This window comes from Gambusia affinis, linkage group LG11 (assembly GCF_019740435.1).
Source record: "Gambusia affinis linkage group LG11, SWU_Gaff_1.0, whole genome shotgun sequence".
Taxonomy (NCBI): Eukaryota; Metazoa; Chordata; class Actinopteri; order Cyprinodontiformes; family Poeciliidae; genus Gambusia; species Gambusia affinis.
The window spans coordinates 13,115,540-13,134,933 of record NC_057878.1 but is presented as its reverse complement, the minus strand read 5'-3'; the positions used below and the strand labels follow the sequence as shown (position 1 = coordinate 13,134,933).

At 42.4% G+C, this 19,394-nt stretch overlaps 3 protein-coding genes across 7 annotated transcripts in view; 1 reads left to right on the top strand and 2 right to left on the bottom strand.

The window, feature by feature from the left end:
• The window catches only part of bcl9 (BCL9 transcription coactivator), a 36,815-nt gene extending 31,353 nt beyond the window's left edge, over positions 1 to 5,462 (top strand). For all 4 annotated transcript variants that reach the window (XM_044131281.1, XM_044131283.1, XM_044131284.1 and 1 more), the window contains 3 exons: positions 32 to 2,210; positions 2,647 to 2,913; positions 3,562 to 5,462. In XM_044131281.1, coding sequence (XP_043987216.1) covers positions 32 to 2,210; positions 2,647 to 2,913; positions 3,562 to 4,601 — 3,486 coding nt within the window. In that variant the 3' untranslated portion in view covers positions 4,602 to 5,462. The remainder of the gene's footprint in view (positions 1 to 31; positions 2,211 to 2,646; positions 2,914 to 3,561) is intronic.
• Positions 5,463 to 6,804: 1,342 nt separating this feature from the next.
• Positions 6,805 to 13,951, bottom strand: acp6 (acid phosphatase 6, lysophosphatidic). Of its 2 annotated transcripts, none has more exons than XM_044131278.1 (11): positions 13,817 to 13,951; positions 12,114 to 12,345; positions 11,903 to 12,031; positions 10,871 to 11,001; positions 10,696 to 10,775; positions 10,129 to 10,216; positions 9,791 to 9,923; positions 8,659 to 8,759; positions 8,485 to 8,577; positions 8,240 to 8,405; positions 6,805 to 8,153 (listed from the first exon to the last, which is right to left on the bottom strand). In XM_044131278.1, the coding sequence occupies exons 2-11, from the start codon at positions 12,336 to 12,338 to the stop codon at positions 8,022 to 8,024; spliced, it is 1,278 nt and encodes a 425-aa protein (XP_043987213.1). In that variant the 5' UTR covers positions 12,339 to 12,345; positions 13,817 to 13,951; the 3' UTR covers positions 6,805 to 8,021. The 2 variants fall into 2 exon arrangements, with proteins under 2 accessions (XP_043987213.1, XP_043987214.1); XM_044131279.1 differs by lacking the exon at positions 13,817 to 13,951 and adding an exon at positions 13,405 to 13,793.
• Positions 13,952 to 15,062: 1,111 nt separating this feature from the next.
• Positions 15,063 to 18,206, bottom strand: gja5a (gap junction protein, alpha 5a). The gene has a single exon (XM_044132447.1). It carries the CDS (start codon positions 18,183 to 18,185, stop codon positions 17,052 to 17,054), a length of 1,134 nt encoding a protein of 377 aa, XP_043988382.1. The 5' UTR covers positions 18,186 to 18,206; the 3' UTR covers positions 15,063 to 17,051.
• Positions 18,207 to 19,394: the final 1,188 nt, after the last annotated feature.

The following is a 19,394-nucleotide window of genomic DNA, read 5'->3' as shown; positions in this document are numbered from 1 at the left end:
ACACCTTTATGTCGCTTCTCCTCTGTCAAAGAGCAACGCATCTGGTGTCCTGCGAAATGACTCGAACCCTCCTCAGCAACCTCCGTCCCACGCCCAAGATCAAAGTCACCAGCCAGGGTCGAAGCCGTCCTTATCTGGAATGTCGGAGCAAGCGCCACCCCAGGCCTCCAGTCAAGGGAGTCAACCCTCTGTTCTCCCGCAGGAGGGATCATCCTCCGCTGGCACAGAATCCAAAAACATCCCTGGCAGCAGCCCTGGGAACCCTTCAGCCCCTGTTGACCAGGCTCCTGTTGCCCAGCCAGAGGCTGGCCTCAACCCGCCAACGTCTGTTGAAGGAGGACCTGGTGGAGGCACGAGTGGATCAGGTTTGACGCCACAGCAGCAGCAGCAGCAACAACAGCTGGCCCAGGAGCTACTCAACATGGAGGCCAACACGGAAGGCCTGTCTCAGGAACAGCTGGAGCACCGGCAGCGTTCCCTGCAGACCCTACGGGACATCCATCGCCTGTTTTTCCCTGACGACCACGACGCCCCGCCTCCTGGGCCGCCACAAGCCCATGTTGGACCTCATGACGGAGGCCCGGATGGTCCACCTCGGCGACCGGAGCAGGGACCTCTACAGGCCATGATGGCACAGTCTCAGAGCCTTGGACCGCCGGGTGGACCTGGAGGACCTCGTCCACAGGGACCCCCCTTTGGGCCTCCACATGGCCCAAGGGAGATGCCTTTATTTCCCACCGATGACATGGTCCCTCCGGGTGGCCCTGGAGGGCCAGGTGGGTGTGGGGAAGGGGATCAGATGACACCAGAGCAGGTGGCATGGCTGAAGTTACAGCAGGAATTTTATGAGGAGAAGAGAAAAAAGCAAGAAATGCAACACCGACCACTTCCTCCAGACATGATGCATCCTGGTCCACGGGGCATGATGCGAGGGCCCCCGCCCCCTTACCAGATGGGTCCAGGAGAGATGTGGGGAGGACCAGGCGGTCCACCAGAGCATTACCCGGAGCGAATGGGTATGGGGCCCGGTCCTCGGGGTATGGGCCCTCATATGCAGAGGATGCCTGGCTTCTCCGGCATGATGAATCCTGAGATGGAGGGCCTGCCAAGGCCAGGAATGGGCTGGCCGGACGACATGCCTCCGAGGATGGCAGAAGCCCGAGGCTTCCCCGCGGGGCCCGCAGGAATGTTTCCTGGTCCGGGTGCCCGTGGTGAGCGTTTCCCCAACCCCCAGTCAGTCCAGGAGGCAATGTTCCACCAAGGAATGAGTGGGGAGAAAGGCCTCCCCCCTGGGATGATGATGGATGTTCAACGGATGATGGGACACCAAAGAGGTGGAATGGAACCTGGTAACGGCATGGGAATGTTTCCCAGAATGCCTGTCGATAGCCCTATGAGTCCGTCATCGAGGCTCCAAGCGATGGGGGGCAGAGAAATGGGGCCTGAGTTTGGCATTGGGCCAGGTCCTGGCCCAGGACCTCATATGCATCCATCCAAACTACGAGATGGACCCATGAACATGAGTCCTGACGAAATGATGAGAATGAGAACAGGTGGAGGACCGCCAATGGAGAACATGGGGCCACAAGGCAGGCCGATGCAGGTCCCTCCCTTCCCTGAGCAGACACCAGCAGACTTTCCTATGGGACCAGGGCGGCCCTTCCCTGGAGGCCCTGGAACATTGAGGGGTCCCCACGCAGACCCAGCTTTTGGTCCAGAGCACAGATCAACGCCATCAGGAGGAAATGGTCGCATTAACCATCTTTCCTCCGCTGGTGGTCCGGCCCAGGGACAGAGGGGCCGGAAACCAGCCGATCTAAATGTCCAAGCAGGAGGGGGAAACTCCCCTACTGTCAACCCCCTCAAGTCTCCTCCGCTGAGGCAAGTTCAGTCCCCCATGATGGGCTCCCCCTCCGGGAACCTCAAGTCTCCTCAAACACCATCCCAGCTTGCTGGCATGCTCAGCGGTCCCGCGGGCCCCAGCGCACCTCCGGCTCCTCCGACATCTGCACCAATGAAATCCCCCCACTCCATGATGGGGTCAGCAGGCGCCTCTCCTGTTCACATGAGGTCCCCATCTCTTCCAAACCCCTCTCCAGGGTGGGCCTCCTCACCAAAACCACCCATGCAGAGCCCTGGAGTGCCCCCCCAGGGTGGCAAGCCTCCACTAAGCATCACTTCACCAAACATGATGGGGGGAATGGAGCCGGGTATGTGTGTCTTATCTTTATCTAAGATCAGACACACGCAATCTAAAAGTTATTTTTTCTTCTCATTTTCATGTAAATTTGTTCTTATTTAGAGTGTTTTATATAATTCTCAGATTTTTTTTTGTCACAATTATCATGTATTAATGGCTTAATACAAAAATAGGTTTCAAAATTCAAAATAAAAGCTGCAAGGTGGTACATCACTTATTCAGAACTAGACCAGGGTGGGGTTGGTTATGGTCCAGTGGCTCCCCCTGCTGGCCACCAACTTGAGGAGCTGTACATCATGTAGAGCCAATCAAAATTTTGAATTAGAAACAGATATGATAAAATTTCTATGTGTCGTATATTGCAAAAATAATTATAACATAAAGCAAGCTTCTGGTACTTTGAGCCATTTCTTTATGTCATCTTTGTTCATTTTGTCTTCTTTTAGGGGGCAATGGGCCTCCCTCGGCTCCCTCATCGGGGGCTCCATCTGGCTCCATGTCCCTCCCAGGCAATGTCCCGTCTGGCAGTCCGTACACCATACCACCGGAACCAACACTCTCTCAGAATCCGCTGTCCATCATGATGTCGCGCATGTCCAAGTTTGCGATGCCCAGTTCGACCCCGCTTTACCACGATGCCATAAAAACTGTAGCCAGCTCGGACGACGACTCGCCCCCAGCTCGCTCTCCCAACCTGCCTTCAGTGAACAACGGTGAGTCATCTTCTTCTTGTTTAATATGGGGTTTCAATTTGTTACATGGCAACCATGAACTTCAGTGGGTTTTGTTAGGATTTTTTTTGAGATAAACCAGGGATCTGCCTGTGACTTGCAAGTTTGACCAAACATACTAAGACATTTTATGCAGAGATCTAGAGCTCAGGAGGTAAAATCTCTTATAAGAAAAACTTAAAATTATAGTCCCCACACATCTGGTTTTTATGAAAGACTAGAAAGAAGAAAACCAGGCAACTTTTAGAAATCCTGTTTAAAGTTAGCCAAAATCCACCCAAGAATCAAAGCAAACTCTGGTAAGATGGGATCAAAATTAAACTTTTTTGGTCTACATGCAAACAGAATGGCGCAGTTAAAGTCAAGACAATTGAAGTTTCTATTTGACTGAGCTTGACCTATGCTGGCAGACACCAAAATACCAGCTGTTGCAGCTAAAGACGGTTCTACACCGAGTTGACTCAGAGGGGAGCAACAGAAATGCATTCCACATTTTACTCACCCCCTAAATATTTTGAAGCTTGTGGTTGTAATGTGACACGTGAAAAGGTTTATGAGCTATGAAAGCACTGTTGATTAACTGGTTTCTTCTTGTGCTTTTACTGAAAACCAATTTTTCTTGGCCCGCAGGTATGGCAATGAATCACCAAGGAAATCCTCGCATGATGGGACCTGGAAACACTGGACCCATGCCTGCGCTCAGTCCTCTGGGCATGAATCCTTTGGGTTCCCAGCCTCTTTCTCATGGCATGCCCCCTCAGATGCCCTCTCCGAATGCCCCCAATATGGGCCCAGGCATGATGTCTCACGGCATGATGATGCAACCAAACCCACAAGACCCTGGTATGCCAAATCCTCAAATGATGCCTCAAGGACGGATGGGTTACCCTCATCGAAACCAGGGTTATCCCCTCACACAGTCCCCATCCCAACAAGGCCCTTTTTCCCCACACAACGGCCCAGGCCCCCAAGGCTTCCCTGGTCATTCAATGGGGTTCCAGGGCGAACCGGGACCTATGGGAGGACGGATGGGTAACATGCCTCATGGGGGAGGGGGTGACGGGGGCATGTGCAAGCCAAATACCCCTGGTGGGCCGGAGTTCAACAACATGCAAGGCGGATTTGGAGATGCAGACCTTCATGAAGTGATGCGGCCGGGAGCATCTGGCATTCCCGAGTTTGATCTGTCCAGGATAATCCCGTCGGAGAAACCCAGCCAGACTCTGTCATACTTCCCCAGAGGCGGAGGGGAGAACCCCGGGGGTAAACCGCCTCACCCGTCTGGGTTTCCAATGCAGGCCATGATGGCCGACGGTCCACCAAGGATGGGTATGCCCATGCAGGGGATGGGGGGTATGTCAGGTGGACCCGGTGGGGGAATGGGCCCCCAAGACATGCCAATGGGCAACCCAGGTCACAATTCAATGCGACCACCAGGATTCATGGGCCAAGGCATGATGGGCCCTCAGCACCGGATGATGTCTCCTGGGGGTCCGGGAGGGATGATGCAGGGGAGACAAATGGCCCACCCAGGCCCCGGTGGCTCACCTAACATGATGATGTCACTACAAGGCATGGGTGGCCCTCCACAACAGACGATGATGATGGGGGGCCAAATGAGGCCTCGTGACATGGATATGGGATTCAGTCCGGGCCATGGAATGTTCTAATCCAACAAAAACCTTGTAACTAGAATGTTCTTGGACAAAAACATGAGGAAGATAAAAAGGATTACGGAGTGTAGCAAGTATTCAGAAACAGACGAACTCAAGTCAATGAGACGAAACACAAAATGAACGTTATGGAGCGAACTTGTTGCCTAGTGATGTCTTGTGGGGGATAATTCCAGCTACAGAGACTAAGATGGGGCCTGGTTTGGTGTACTTTTTCTCACACAAACATTTAATTTCGACTCAAGAACTCGCAGAATGTACGAGATTGTTGTGCATCAATTTCGCAGAACTGTTCGTGGGTTTTTTTTTGTTTGTTTTTGTTTTTTTGGTTATCTGACTGTAAAGATGACTCTGACATCAAAGAGGAACAAACCTTAAAACTAAAATGTCAGTGTGGAGATGCTACAGTATATGTCAACTTTTTTTCAAATTAAAAAACAAACAAAAAAAACAAACAAAAATTTGTCACAAAAGTGATATGGAACCAGAGAAAGGAGGAGGAATACTTTGTGCTTTGTGAAGACTTTAGTGGAAATCCATCTTGTCTCTCGCTCCATTGTTTTTTGACTGTTTCTGTACAGTATATACGTGAGGGTGTGTTTGTGTGCTTGACAGATTGTATGTTTGTGTGGTATGTGTGTGTCTGTATGTATAGGCATTCTATCAGTGACCTCTTAATGCCTCTTACCCAGCTTTCATTGGGGTGGAGGAATGCCCCCTTAAAAATACTGTACGGTTTACCATTGGTGGGCTATTCAAATTTTAGTCTATTTTAATTTCCTTTGTAACTCCAGTGTATAACAAACCAAACTATGACCTCATTAAGATAATAGTATTATTAAAAAAAGCACAAACATGGACCATCTGCAGAAAGCGTCTTCTTTTCTGTTTCTAACATGCACTCAGTGTGAGGATCTTGGCAGCTTTGCCACACCATCAAACTATTTTTGCGCCTAAAACCTTCAGGACTTAGCCGGCGTGAATAATATTGCTACTACCCAGACGTGCTATGTGTCTTCTACTTGTTCCTGTTGTGTTCCTGTTTTGTTTTTTGACTCTCGTTGACTCTGGGTAATAATCATTCCCACAGCAATAATCCATGAAGAGATGATGGTCCGCAGACTGGGACGGGAGCCGCTGAATGCAGGAAGCAGGATTGTCAGGTATTCTAGAGTTAGCGGTAGGTAGATCTGGTTAACATTTTAGCGAGGCAAGACGCAAGGAAATGTAAACACGTACTGCTTACCATCCAGTTGACTTCTTCTCTTTTATCTATTGTATAAGCTTGTCATGTGTTTCTCCATTGGCTTTGGTGCAGAAGAGCCTAACCAGGGCTGTTGGTGATGGACTACAAATAAAAGATATTGTTTTGGTATATACATGTTGTCCATGCAGTGTGTGCGCGCTTGTTTCTGTGCATGTGCTCTTGTCATGTGGACTCCTGCCGGTCTTTGTCTCTTCTTGCATGTTAAACCAGCTCACCAGCATTCTGCAGGTATGAGCAGAGCAAGTCCAACCAAGAAGCTACAGCAGCATTGATGAGGGGATTCATTATGGAGGAAGAAGAAAGATAGAAGAAGCCAAACCAGACCTGTGGAGTATGTTAGTACACGGTTACACATTTGAACAGGTATTGCCAGTTTGGCTATTCACCAAGACACTTTGTACCTGCCAATGGGATGATCCATACCTGTTTTAACAGCTAACAATTTACACTATTTTACAATATAGTCTGTTATGATGAAGTGTGATCATTTGATGCAGGGGGGCCCAGGTAGAGTTCTCAAGAGCCAATATTCTGCAGCTTTCAGATGTCATTCAGCTCTGCAGAAGCCTGGTAACGAGCCACTCATTTCCTCTTGTGGACTGGACTTGGGCACCCCTGGATTAATGTTTCCTCATGTCTTTCATTTAAAGATTTTATTGGCCTTCAGAGGGGTTAGAGCCAAAATAAGTGGGAATAGTATATCCACAGAAACTTTAAGTCAAATTCGTACAATTTAATCATTTTGTACGACTGTCATTAAGTCATGGGAAACATTTAAGCTCAATTGACATGCAAAGTTTAATTACAAGGATATATCTTTAAAGGGATCAAATGGCAAATTGACCTACAGGCAACTGAATGCATCCATATTATTTTTTTAAACCAAAAGAGCTCTTCACATTAACCTTTATTATGTAAAAAAAGAAAAGGAAATCAGACTTAACAGAATAAAATCTGCATTTTTATTTCATCCAAACTTGATATTTACAGCTGAAACAACATGTCGCAAGAAGTTTCACGTCATGAATATAAGATGTTTCACAGCAACAGTCAAAAATATTAAGATCTGTTCATATAAGTCATAGTTCACTCAATATATTGCTACTGGCGCTGTAAAGCCATTTATTAACATTTCACTTTGTTTTTCTACGTTATATATTTCCCTGATGAATTAAAGCTGTAATCATGGGGGACAATAAAGCTTTGATGACACACAAGGGCAATGTACAACAATGCTGTTGCCTTAAGATTTAGCTGTACACTAAAAGGTGCAGTGGGAAAACACCAGCAGTGACATCAGCAATTGTTGACCAACAAAGTCCATTCTTCCAATGTGAGGAATTTTCACAAGTGCAAAACAAGACAGCTTGGCAGACATCCCAGTGCATTTTTCCCATGATTATGTAGAAGTTACAAAGATTGCTCCATATCAGACTTTACAGACTGCAGACAGTATTTCAAGTGTCACAACTTCAGGACAATACAATCAGGAAAAAAAAAAATCTGAGTAAGTTTGTGTCTTACCAAGAAAAAGTATTATCTTTATAAAAAAATAATTGCAGCTCTACTTGGGTTTGCAAAGCTGAATTTGAATGAACCACTAGATTATATCAGAGATCAAAGTAGATATCAGAAATCTAACAGCGTCTAAGTAACCACACTTCGAACTAGTTGTCAAGCATGATGGAGGGATGATGATGTGAGCTAGTTTTGCAGCCACAGTAACTGGTTATTGAGTCGACTGTAAAATCTGCTGTGTCAAAGTGTTCTAGAGTCAGAGGAAAGACAGGAAATACAGCAATGATTCCCTAGGCAGAAAGAAATATACACAAAAGGCTTATTTGGTATAATGATGTGCAATTAAACCTCAAATACGTTCAACTGCATTTGAATGTATTCGGTTAAAGTCTACAAACATTATACTGATGATGAAGCAGGTGCAACTGATTCAATGCAAAACATTTCTGCTAGAGAGAGCACCTGGTGTAAACACTACACTGCAAAACTTATTCAAATAATCATTAAAACTAGATTTATTGTTAAAGATCATCAAGTTTTTAACATACGTGTGATACTAAGGTTATTGGATGAAGGGGAGCCTGAGTTGCACTCAAAGTTTAAAGTCGAGTGGTTTTGTGTTTCTTGAAAGATCAGGGTTCAGTGAGTTCTGTGCTGTTGCAACGAGAATTGTAGCTTTCAGAGCTTAGCGCGTATGCAGACATGACCTGTTTGAACTCCTGCAGGGGGCAGTATACTCCACTGCAACCTGGTATGTGTTGATCCTGGGGAGCATGAAGCAAACTTGACTTAGATGGAAAAAGACGTGCACATCGTTGGATTATTTAGAGGCACTTCTTGTGCTCCTTACCTGACCAATGTATGAGACTTTCACAAAGGCATCGCCCGTCTGCCGGCTTTTGTGCAGCTCCAGTGTGACAAAGGCAGCATACGGAGGCCACTTCCTGTCAAAGATCTCCAAAGCCATGAGGTACGGGATAAGGGTAGTGTCATGAGCCGAGTACAGGAATAACTTCCTGTTGAGAGAGTAATATTTTAAAAAGACAGATATAATTTCTGTAAGACGTGAGTGTGGTCCATCATGAGATGTCCAACCTGTTCGCCTCTGCCGAGTTGTCCTGTAGTTTCTTCTCAATGTTTTCTAACATAACATGGAAGAGGGCTCCCACCGACAGCTGCAGCGCCTCTCTGTTTCAGACGCAGCATTTAGGATTTAAAAAGGGCTCAATGAGCATAATGGGCACGCTTCATGTAAATCACTGTTTTAACCTCTTGTTAGGTTCGTAGAGGCTGCACATCATGTCCACAGCTCGCTCTTCCACTTTATTCCTCCAGGAGCTCAGAACCAGCGGGCTGGGAAGGCCGTGCGCCTGACGATTTCAAAATTCAAGTCAGAGGAATTGTTGCGTTAATAAAGCACAGTAAAACAGTGCTTCAAAGTTCGCAGTAAGACGTTTTAAGACTATTGTAACTTTAATCTAAGACACCCATCAAACAAACAAAAAAAAAAATACTGCCAACCTTTTTGTTATTCTGGGTAAAGAAAGCATGCAGTCAATTTAAACAGATTTTAGCCAACTATATTTTTAAATGTACATTCACATGTGACTTTTTTTTAGTTTCCTAAAACTGCAATAAGCCATTTTGAGATCCTTTGAGGATTCTCAAAACAGAGAACACAGAAATACACATTAATAAATACATTTAAGCTACAGGAAAAGGATTTTTAAAGCCTACAGTGAAAAATCTGATGATTTTTTTGAGTTTCAAAGGCCTATAATTTAGGTTATTAAATCAGACTTCTTTCTAAATTCCTTTATGGTAAAAACCTCAAATAAATTTCCTTCTGCATGCCCATGTGTAGATCCTTAAAACCTACACCCAAGACATACATAAAATACACCATCCAAACATGTTCCTCATCACTAATGCTCACTAACATCTCCAAGTTGTTAAAGAAAAAGGAAAAGTTGTAAAAGAAAACCTTACAATGGCTGCAGAAACATTTACCTGTGGCAACTGTAATGACTGATCAAAGTTTGCCCATGAAAGCTGTGACTTTATTTGACCATCTAAACAAAACATGTTCTGGTTTTAACTGATTAAATTCAGATACACAACAATGGAAATAGATCCCATGCTGCCTGATGATTTTAACGATTTTGTTAGTGCTTGGTTGTCACAATAACTGGACTTTAAGCTCAACAACATTCCCAATTATGGCTGACAAATAAATGATCAATCTGCAAGTGTCCAAAAACCTGTTGGACTGCACCAACACATCCAGCAGTTAGGAAGTGTGCAAGCTGAGGTAAAGTCTCTGTAATAACTGCCTCTAGACTGAAAAGCCTGTGGTGAGACTCAGTAAAAAGTCACATGGATCACAGAGTCACAGTGTCACCTCTCTGGCAACCATGTCATCCCTAATGAGGACGAAGTCGACGTGCTGGTGAGCAGCAATCCCCAGTGCACTCAGGATGCTCTGCAGGTCTTCAGCGACGCCAGGCAGAGCGGACGACTTAGCCCAGCGGGGGCTGCAAAGAAGAAGAAAAAAAAAAAACCCACACACACATACAATGTCAGCGAAGAAAAACAGACACGCCATGACAACCTGTCAAGGCACCTCCACTCCAGTCTGTTTATAATTTTGTACTGCACATTATTCTAGATTCCAGTTTGGGTGCACAGAATGGCCTGAGAGTGACGTGGCTCTGTGGCAGGTTGGAAAATTGGACTTACTCGCTGAAGACTTTGAGCAGCTTGCATCCGTGGTAGTTAGGGTAGAGGATTTCAGATTCAGCCTCTTCTGTTAGGATGGACACAATATCTACACATCAAGAAGGGGAAAATAATTGTCAAAACGAATGGCAGAGAAATTGGAAAAAAATGAGGACACAAGGAAGTAAGGGAACAAGAAAGTTACAATTAAGTAAAAGCATAAGGGCACAAGGAAGAACAGATTAAAGAACGTATGGAAGGTAAGAAGGGCAGGGATAAAATGAATGTATGACAATACAAGAAGACAAGGACAGAAAAAACTAAAGTATCCAAGAAACCAATTACAGAAGACATGAAGAACACATAGAAGGATATATAAGTCAAGGAAAGGACACAGAAAAGAGAAGGATGAAAGTACAACATTTAAGACAATCAGATGGAAAATAATTCTATCTGAAAAACAAGTATTTTATTCAATCTTGTCCAGATCAGTAAATAACTTACATTTATCTGCATAATATGGAGAATTACAGCATAATTCTCCATATTATGTATCTTCTAACATGCATATACAGATGTCTACTCTACCTTTCTGTTTTTGTTTAAAGAGTCCAGCTATAAGGCACTTGGCAGATTCAATTGTCCTTACAATGTTAGTAGAGCGCACGCTAAAAATAGAAATGACAAATTAAGCAAGAACAGCAGTTTAGAAATCGCTACACATTTAGTCATTAATCTAAAAGTCTTCCTCATGATTACTCACTAGACCTCCGTTGAGGTAAAGGTGGGGCTGAGGAAAGGTGTCTCCTCTATATATTTCTTCCTCAGCGTTTCACCCAGCTCATACAACTGCTGCATGCCTACTGTGGTCAGCTGACCAGCAAATGAGCCGCCCTTTAAAATGGAAGAAAAAAAAGGTCAGATGAACAGATTAACCCAGATATTTGAATACTGCATTTAAAACAGTTCAGTGTTGTGGCTAAAAGACTATTACAGGACTACTTTGGCTCACACTGAACACTGCCACTTCTTTCTGGAATCTGGACTTCTTGATCAAGAGAAGCCATAGTGTCCCAATTGAAAAAAAACAAACAAAAAACATCAGCAGCTCTATCACTTGCTAAGTTTAAATTGCGCAATTTAAATTAGCAACCAGTATTACTAAAACTCAAAAAGGTCTCAACTTTTCTAAACTCAGCAGAATTAAAATCAGCCAAACTGTTTAAACTAAATTTGCTGTACTACATTTAGCCTTCTGGTTAACTTGTGAAGGTTATTTATTGGTGCAGTTTGGCCTCTTCCCGCCTTAGTAAACCTCAGACATCTCATAGAAAATGCAGCTTTCTTTTTAAAATGGCTTCTAACATCTGTGTGCTTCATCTAACCTAATTTTGACCGATACTGGAAATGGCTACCAGTCAGAAAAGAAAAAATAAATAAATAAACTGCAGAAGATTCCGGCTAACAAATGATTTCGTCAAACATTTAAGTAACTATTCTTAGTTACTTGGTAAACTGAGGAACCCATAGTGCAGACTGTTAGCATACCAGCACAAACAGTGAGCATGTAGCAATCTTTCTGCTGTGGGAGGGCAGTTTCTTTATTACCAGCAGATGGTTTAATCCTCAGCCCAAACATGAATATGTGTCCTTAGAGAAAACACTGAGTTTACATGTTGTGACTCGGATGAGAGTAAATAATATGACTAGAGTGCGTCAACCACAACTACTGTTTCTGTATGAGTTAACACACTGAAACAAGCTTTGTAGCAAAATGTAAAGAACACCTACTCACACTCAGTATGTTTTTCCGATAGTTGTCTTCTAAAGGTGATTGAGGCTGTGGTCCTCCCTTAAGATCCGTCACCACGTAGTTGATGTGTGTGTATGGTGGGGCCTCTAGGATCGATGGGGTCCACCGAGCCTTTAAATTCAGACATGAACACATAAATAACAAGACATAACTGGATGACCAGAAGAATCCAGGGAAACCAGCAGAGTGTTACCTCCATCACATCCGGTATAGACTTGAGCGGCGTCCGAGCGCCATGACGGAACAAGACCTGGATTAGCTGGAGTTCATACAGAGAAGCAGGGCATGCATCATTTGGGTTGGGGGCTGCGCTTGAAGTCATCGGGTTTGACTCGGTTTTCTGTTGTGACCACCAAATCGATCCAAAGGCCACCGACACCGAGCCAAAAAAGCCTGCTTTGGTCAAAAGGTTCCTCATGGGTGAACTGCAAAACAAAGAACAAAAAAACAGCAAATAGTCACGAACTCCAAAAATCTTTATGCGGCCTTGATGTAAAGTGGAAGCCATCAAATGAAAGCCATGTCTGATTAGACGAGACCAAAGCTGAACTTTGTGGCCTGTATGAAAGCGAATATTGCACAACACCCTGGAAAGACGGATGGAGCTAAACTAGGGTCAAAACTAGAGACAAAAAACAACAAATTAAAATAACTAATAATTACTTTGCTTTGTTTTCCTATATCATCAGAAATTAAACACATAATTCCCTAAAACATTGGTGGACGTTATGGAAAACAAGCATGTTTTCTGAATACTTATTTATAGTATAAATCATTCAAAACAAGTTTAAATTTCTTCTTGTGAAATGCTTAAGAAATTGTGGCCCCATATACTGCCTGATAGGCAACACACATCGTCTTAACATTGAATTTCAAAACCTACATTTGTTGTCCTTTGATTTTCATCAAAAAGCATTTTTATTGTTTTATTGTCTGGCACTAACTTGAACTTGGTAAGAAATCTATTAAGAGTTTCCAACTGTGTCACTTTTCAGCAGGATGACAAATCTTATTGTACAGCCAAAACAACAGTGAAATCCATATATTCATGGGTTACAATGGCATAGTCAAAGTCCAGATGTAAATTTTGATCAGAATCTGTGAACTTGAATGTGTATATTTTCAAGTTATAAATTGAAAATATTCATAGATTTTCAATCGTATTATATATATATTTAGCTTTCTTTAAATCAAGAAAAACGTTCAGGGTTAATGAATACCGAGACAACAGACTGATCCATAATCGTAAAAATCAATGTTTAATCCTGACATTTCCACTGGAGCACTCTGGTGGCTCATGTCTAAAAGAAGATCTCTACATTGCAATAACTAATCATAAGACTCTTCTAAATATATAATATTTATATAATATATATAATACAAAACATATGTTGTTACCAGTTTTTCTTATTTACAAATAAACATTCATTTTTACATACACACATATGTATTTAATTTTCTAAAATTGATTAAGAGTAACCTACCTTGTTTTCAAATTCCTGTCAAATTCAATGAAGGCGATCCTGAAGTAATAATACTTCAGTGAATTTCCACAGCTGTGGGCTTTTATGGTGTTGCAAAGTTTTATACATGACAGTTCACGTGTAATAAGTCAACGGTAGGGGGCGTAACTTTCTCTCATCAAATATTTATATTACCCTGTCTGGGTGAATACAGTAAGATTATAACTATTTACACAGCAGTTAGCCAACACACACTATTTCAACACAAAGTCACACCAAAATTAATCTTGTAGTTACGAAAACTGAGCTCAAACACACAAACAGTATTTCAAACCATTGCATCACATGATGACACAGGAAGTTTAACACTAGGAGAGTAAATCATAGTGGTAGTATAAGGCATCTCACAGCTGGCTCTACTCAAATTACTTACTTTTTGAAAGCTGGGGTGAACTGAAGGGTTGCCTTCGATATAAAATCCGGCTTTACTGCACATTCGCTCAAGAACTCCGGATAGGATACCGGCGGACACAGGTGGACGTGTCGCCGGGAAGTGTAGGCAAGTATGCTGCAGTTTACAGTGACCGTGATTGTGACTCAAAGGATCTATAAACTACATATCCCGAGGTGGACTAGCACGTGTCATCTTTTTCTTTAAAAATGTCTAGAGCGCGTTCAGATGCAAGAAGGTGCGCCGGCGCCCTCTACAGGATAATGAAATTATTTGGTGGGATTTTTGTATTACTTTTCTTTTTTATCCTTCTGTAGGATTTCTTTCGTTCACATAAAAATTTTAATTGTTCATTCTCAAACTTACTCAAGTGAGTTTATACCAAAATGTATTTGGTATAAAGGTTAGTAAAGTACTGATAGCTAATAACATACAATTTATTTTGTAGGAAAAAAGTACTCAGACACACTAAGTTATAAGCCTGAAATAAAAAAAATAAAATGAAAAATTAGTAAAACATAACTTTTGTTAAAAAAACAAAACAAATCCACATAGAATAAACATCTTTTCAAATCTTTTTTTTTCTTTTCACAAATTATTTAATACTTTTATATTTTATATTTTATACAATGAATCTAACACTTACAATAGTTTGTGTACATATGTTAAAACAGTTTGAAGTATTTACCATGAGCTGTGTGTGTGTCTGATGCTCTGTCTACAGCAAGAACAGAAATTTTAGATTGAAAAATGCTGGCAGGAGCATTTTTATTATGCTTCAATCTCTCTGATATAAATTTGAACACTTAGATTTCTTTCTTTGTTTCAAAACAACACAGAGAGAGCAAAGGAAACTGTTCATTTGCTGCACAAATTAAATAGTATAAATATCACAAGTATAAATATCCTTTTTCCATGTTCAGCTTTTGAGCTTAAGTTAAGTGGTACACTCTTGCTCCTGGCAGATAGAAAGAAAGAGAAAGAGGAAGAGAGAGAGAGAGAGAGAAAAAAAAGAGAGAAAGACAGATGCTTTCTGTGTAAATATCACTGATGATCCTCCGTCTGGCACCTTCAGACCCTGAACTGTGACAGCAGAACGTCTACAGCTGGTGTTTGCATCTCCTGGTTCTTATTTCCTGCTGACTTCACTATGTTTATGAATTTACTACATATCTCAGGAATCTACGAAAGATTTTTTTTTTCAAAGAACCAGACAACAAAAATTGAACACACTGTATGGAGGATGATTTATTGGTTTGTTGTGGACTACAGAATATGTGAAAGAACAAAAGAAAATGTACAAAATTCTTTTGCGTAATCTTCAAATGTCTGATTGTAAATATATCTATTTGCACAGTTATTCTCTATATAGTATAAAACTAGACTGTGAAGCAAAATGTATTCAAGAACAAAAAAATCAAACACATATTGCATTGGAATGGCTATTTACAGCAATAAATCCAGGACACCATCTGAAAAATACAAGTGCATTGTCGCCACCTAGTGGCTAAACCTGCTCATTACGCTTCACATCAGCAGGACCACATCTTTCAAAATTAAATCTGAATAACTTTAAATAGACAAAACAAGAAGCTACATTCTCACATCACGTTCGCTAGTATAGAGGAAATATGTCACGGTTTTATTCACACATTAAAAGTTAGTATTGTTTGTCTTTTTTAAATCTAAAAATGTAGTGCAATTGATTTAGTAGAGGACACATAAAAAACTGTATTTGCAGTGAAGACATACAAATCCTCCTTAATTTTTCAAGGCACTTTTTATTTTGTTTTGCAAATGTAAAAAAAATGTTCACAGTTAATGCCATAACTCTTTCTCAATTTATTATTTACATTTCCCAATTCAAGAGTTGTTAAAATTATGTATTTAAGTCAAAGGTATAAATGTAATTCAGAAAATAACTGAGATGCATTTGATTATTTAATTAGAAAAGAAAAGAAAAAACACACCCCAAGTCCTTCACACACGCAATTTTGCATCCTGCCCCCTTTCCACTAGTTTTAAATAAAGGAAAGCATGTGCAATGGTCAGGTACCACACATGTTACCCTGCTCTTGTTAATCTCTTTTTGCAGTTTATTTACCATTTTTATATTCAAGCACAGAAACACGCCTGCTTATCCGTTCAGACAGCATTCGTGTGTAATGTTTATGTAGTCTTTTCACAGATTTTAGTGTGTTTTCAAATGAAGATTTCTTTAATCAGCTGTCCCCTTTGTTAAAGTTTCCACAGAAACTCAGGTCCAGATTGTCTTTTAGGAATAACTGCCAGGCTTTCACTGTGTTCTGCCAAGGTATTATTACTCCTGGATGTTTTTTACATGTTGCTACGTAACAAACAAAGACTTCAACAGGTTTTATAGGGACTTCATGAGTTTAACCAACCCAAAGAAGCACAGAGTCATGCTGTCGATGGAAAAGGATTCAAGGTTTTCTTAATCTTTTACAATAAAAAAATCTGAAGTGTTTGTTTTCTTTTTCACCAGCATTTTACTCCTGTACCCCTAAACACAATTACTACCCAGAGATCATATGTAGAATATGTCATCAGGTACATCAGAGAATGCCGCAGAGTCCCAGCTCATAGTCTGATGAGAGGACGACTATTAATGAAGTGCTGCACTAAACTGCTCTTTATGGAAAAGTCAGGATGATGCTGCCATTAAATATACTGCAAAGAATTGATGGATAAATGAAGGTGTCTACATGATGAAGGTACCTGAAACCTGTTGGAGTTTGAAACACAAACTTGAAATGGAGTTAGAAGTCCATCTTTCAGCAGGGCAAAACCCTTAAACATACAGCCTCTTCAGGTGTTAGAATTGCATACATCTTAATATAATTAAGATCTTTAGCAAAACATTTGAATTTGAAGATCACAGACCCTGTCGGTCTAATACAATTGATGTTTTGCAAAGGTCAGTGAACAAGATGTTAGTCTCTATGGAAAGCTGCTAGATGCCAGATGCATGCAGCTGGTGTGGGTGAAGATGTACACCAACACTTCAGATTTCATGAATCATTTTCCTTTCCCTCACAATCACAAAGTTAAAAAATTAAAGGAAATATCTTAAAAAGTTCTGGTTGAAATGTAGCAAAATGTGAAAAATGTCTAATTTGGGTTAATACTTTTACAAGGTGTTAGAGTTGTGTTTGTAAGTGATACGTCTGTCCTCACTCTTTGGCCCATATTGGACCTACACTGCCAGGTCGTCTTGCCGCACCCGGCTGCTGGTGCCGCTGGTCCTGCTCAGGCGCCGTTTGTCCTTCAGGAAGCCTGAATGGAGCAGCGGCAGTGGCGAGCAGCCGTTGGGAAGCTCTGCAGGCAGCTGTTCGTATCTGATCCTCAGGAAGTCCTCCTCGTCCTCCAGGTTGTCACAGCTGTGGTGTCGCTCGGTCGCCAGGTTGGCCGAGTTCTGCTGCAGTGCCATCCTGGTGTTGAACGGGTGGGAGGCAATGGAGGTCATGGGATTCATGGATCTCGGCGTGGTCAGGCAGTGATCGAAATCCGGGGGTGGGGTGCAAGAGGCGGAAGGTTGTTTGTTGGATTCCAACCCTGTGGACACGGCCACTGTCACGGCTCTGTGGTTGTTCTTCTGCAACGTCTTGTTGCGTACAAACTTCTTGATGCTCTTCCAGCCAAGGTGGTAGAGTTCCAACACGGACAGCAGAAGAGACACGCCGGACACCACCAGCATGAAGACGATGAAGATGTTCTTCTCTGTGGGTCGGGACATGTAGCAGTTCACGGCATTGGGACATGGCCAGGTCGTGCAGAGGTACATCGCCTTGAGGAATACCCCATATATGAGATACTGCACCACTATGAAGGTGACCTCCATCACTGTTCGGAGCAAGATGCTCAAGATGTAAGTGTGGAGCAGGGCTCCTTTTAGGCGGACACGACCTGTCCCCTCAGCTGTAGTCTCTTTCTGCTGGAGGAACGCCTTCTCCTTCTGCAGGTCTTCTCCATCGTCCCCTCTAGCCTCCCTCTCCTCCTGCTCCATCCTCTTCCTCTTCTCCTCCATACGCACCGTGTGCATGGCGTGGCCCATGTAGATGAGTGAGGGGGTGGAGACAAACACGATCTGCAACACCCAGTAGCGGATGTGGGCAATTGGGAAGGCACTGTCATAGCAGACGTTGGTGCAACCGGGCTGCTGGGTGTCGCACATGAAGTCGCTCTGCTCGTCGCCCCAGGAGGACTCCGCCGCCGTGCCCAGCACCAGGATGCGGAAAATGAACAAGATGGTGAGCCAAACCTTCCCGACTGAAGTGGAGTGCTCCTGGACCTCTTCAAGGAAATTCCCAAGAAGACTCCAGTCTCCCATCTCTGCTCAAGGTCCAAAGACACACCTGGAATGAGGATGTGAAAGAAATAAATAAATAAAGTTTGAATTCCTGTTGAATGAAATGCCCTGTGTGTCAAATCATATGTTCAAAAATAGCTTCTCGGGCTGTGGAAAGCTTGAGGACTGGACACAGTGGAATGAAAGTAGCCAATTTCCCATGAGTGTGGAGTTGAGGAAGGCTAGGAGTCATTTAAAATAACATACAGTGGCTATAAAAAGCCCTTACTAAAACAACAAGTTTTTATGACGTAAGAAATGAACGCATGGTGAAACATTTTCCAGCTTAAATCAAGATCGAGATCACAAATGTCTTCAGAGGACGGTCATGGTGGAATGTGTTGATAAATAGAATAAACTAGTAAAAGTTCTTGAAATTAATATTTACCTATGTAATTTGGCAACATACAGATAAAAACAGCTTTGATTTGATTAATAAAATAATATTTAAGCACATCGATTATCTTGAAAGTTATTTTTATGTGTCCTCCTAAAGTCTAGAGGCCCACATGGCAATTTATGGTGGGCCAGATTTGGCCCCAGCGCCTTGAGTTTGACACATATGCATTAGACCATTAATTTGCTGAAAGACTCAAAAACAACCCACTTTGCAGGACACACTAGGCTGTATATGAAATAACCTGGTAAGCTTAAGATATTCAAGATAATTCTTATAAACACTAGAGGCTGCCTATTGAAGCTTTGGCAATTTTTGTCAGGTTGTGGTTTACATGCGACAACAATCTCCTGTATTTTCCATCTATCTAGGGTTGAAAGACCCAAGACTTTTCTTCCCAACTTGCCTAAATCTCCATCTAGAACAAAACGTTCTGGTCTGATGAAGCTGAACTTGCACTTGTATTATTTAGAAAGACAAGTTAGACGTAAAAATAACATTGTGTTGTCAGCAGAAGACATGTCCACAGTGAAACATGCTGGTGACAGCATCATGATTTGGTTTAGCTTCTTCTCAGATTGTGTTTTTTGTAAACATGGAGTTAATGCTTCGATGTGTTTACTTCCCGCTATGGAAACCAGGCTCTTATATGGGACAAGCACTTGAGCTAGCCGGTGACTTCATTTGCTTTAGCTAAAGTGTCTGAGCACTACCTTTAACTACATCAAATGTGAAATTCAACAAAATTACATTTTTATTTTTCATCATCATGGGAGCAACAAAGAAACAAGAAC

Bases quoted from the DNA above. Each gene is read 5' to 3' on its own strand.
- gja5a (XM_044132447.1), bottom strand. From the start codon at position 18,185: ATGGGAGACTGGAGTCTTCTTGGGAATTTCCTTGAAGAGGTCCAGGAG.
- acp6 (XM_044131278.1), bottom strand. From the start codon at position 12,338: ATGAGGAACCTTTTGACCAAAGCAGGCTTTTTTGGCTCGGTGTCGGTG. The intron at 12,032-12,113 runs GTAACACTCTGC...CTGAATTTAAAG, and splicing joins CTATACCGGATGTGATGGAG to GCTCGGTGGACCCCATCGAT. The intron at 10,217-10,695 runs GTAGAGTAGACA...CTTGATGTGTAG, and splicing joins CTTTAAACAAAAACAGAAAG to ATATTGTGTCCATCCTAACA.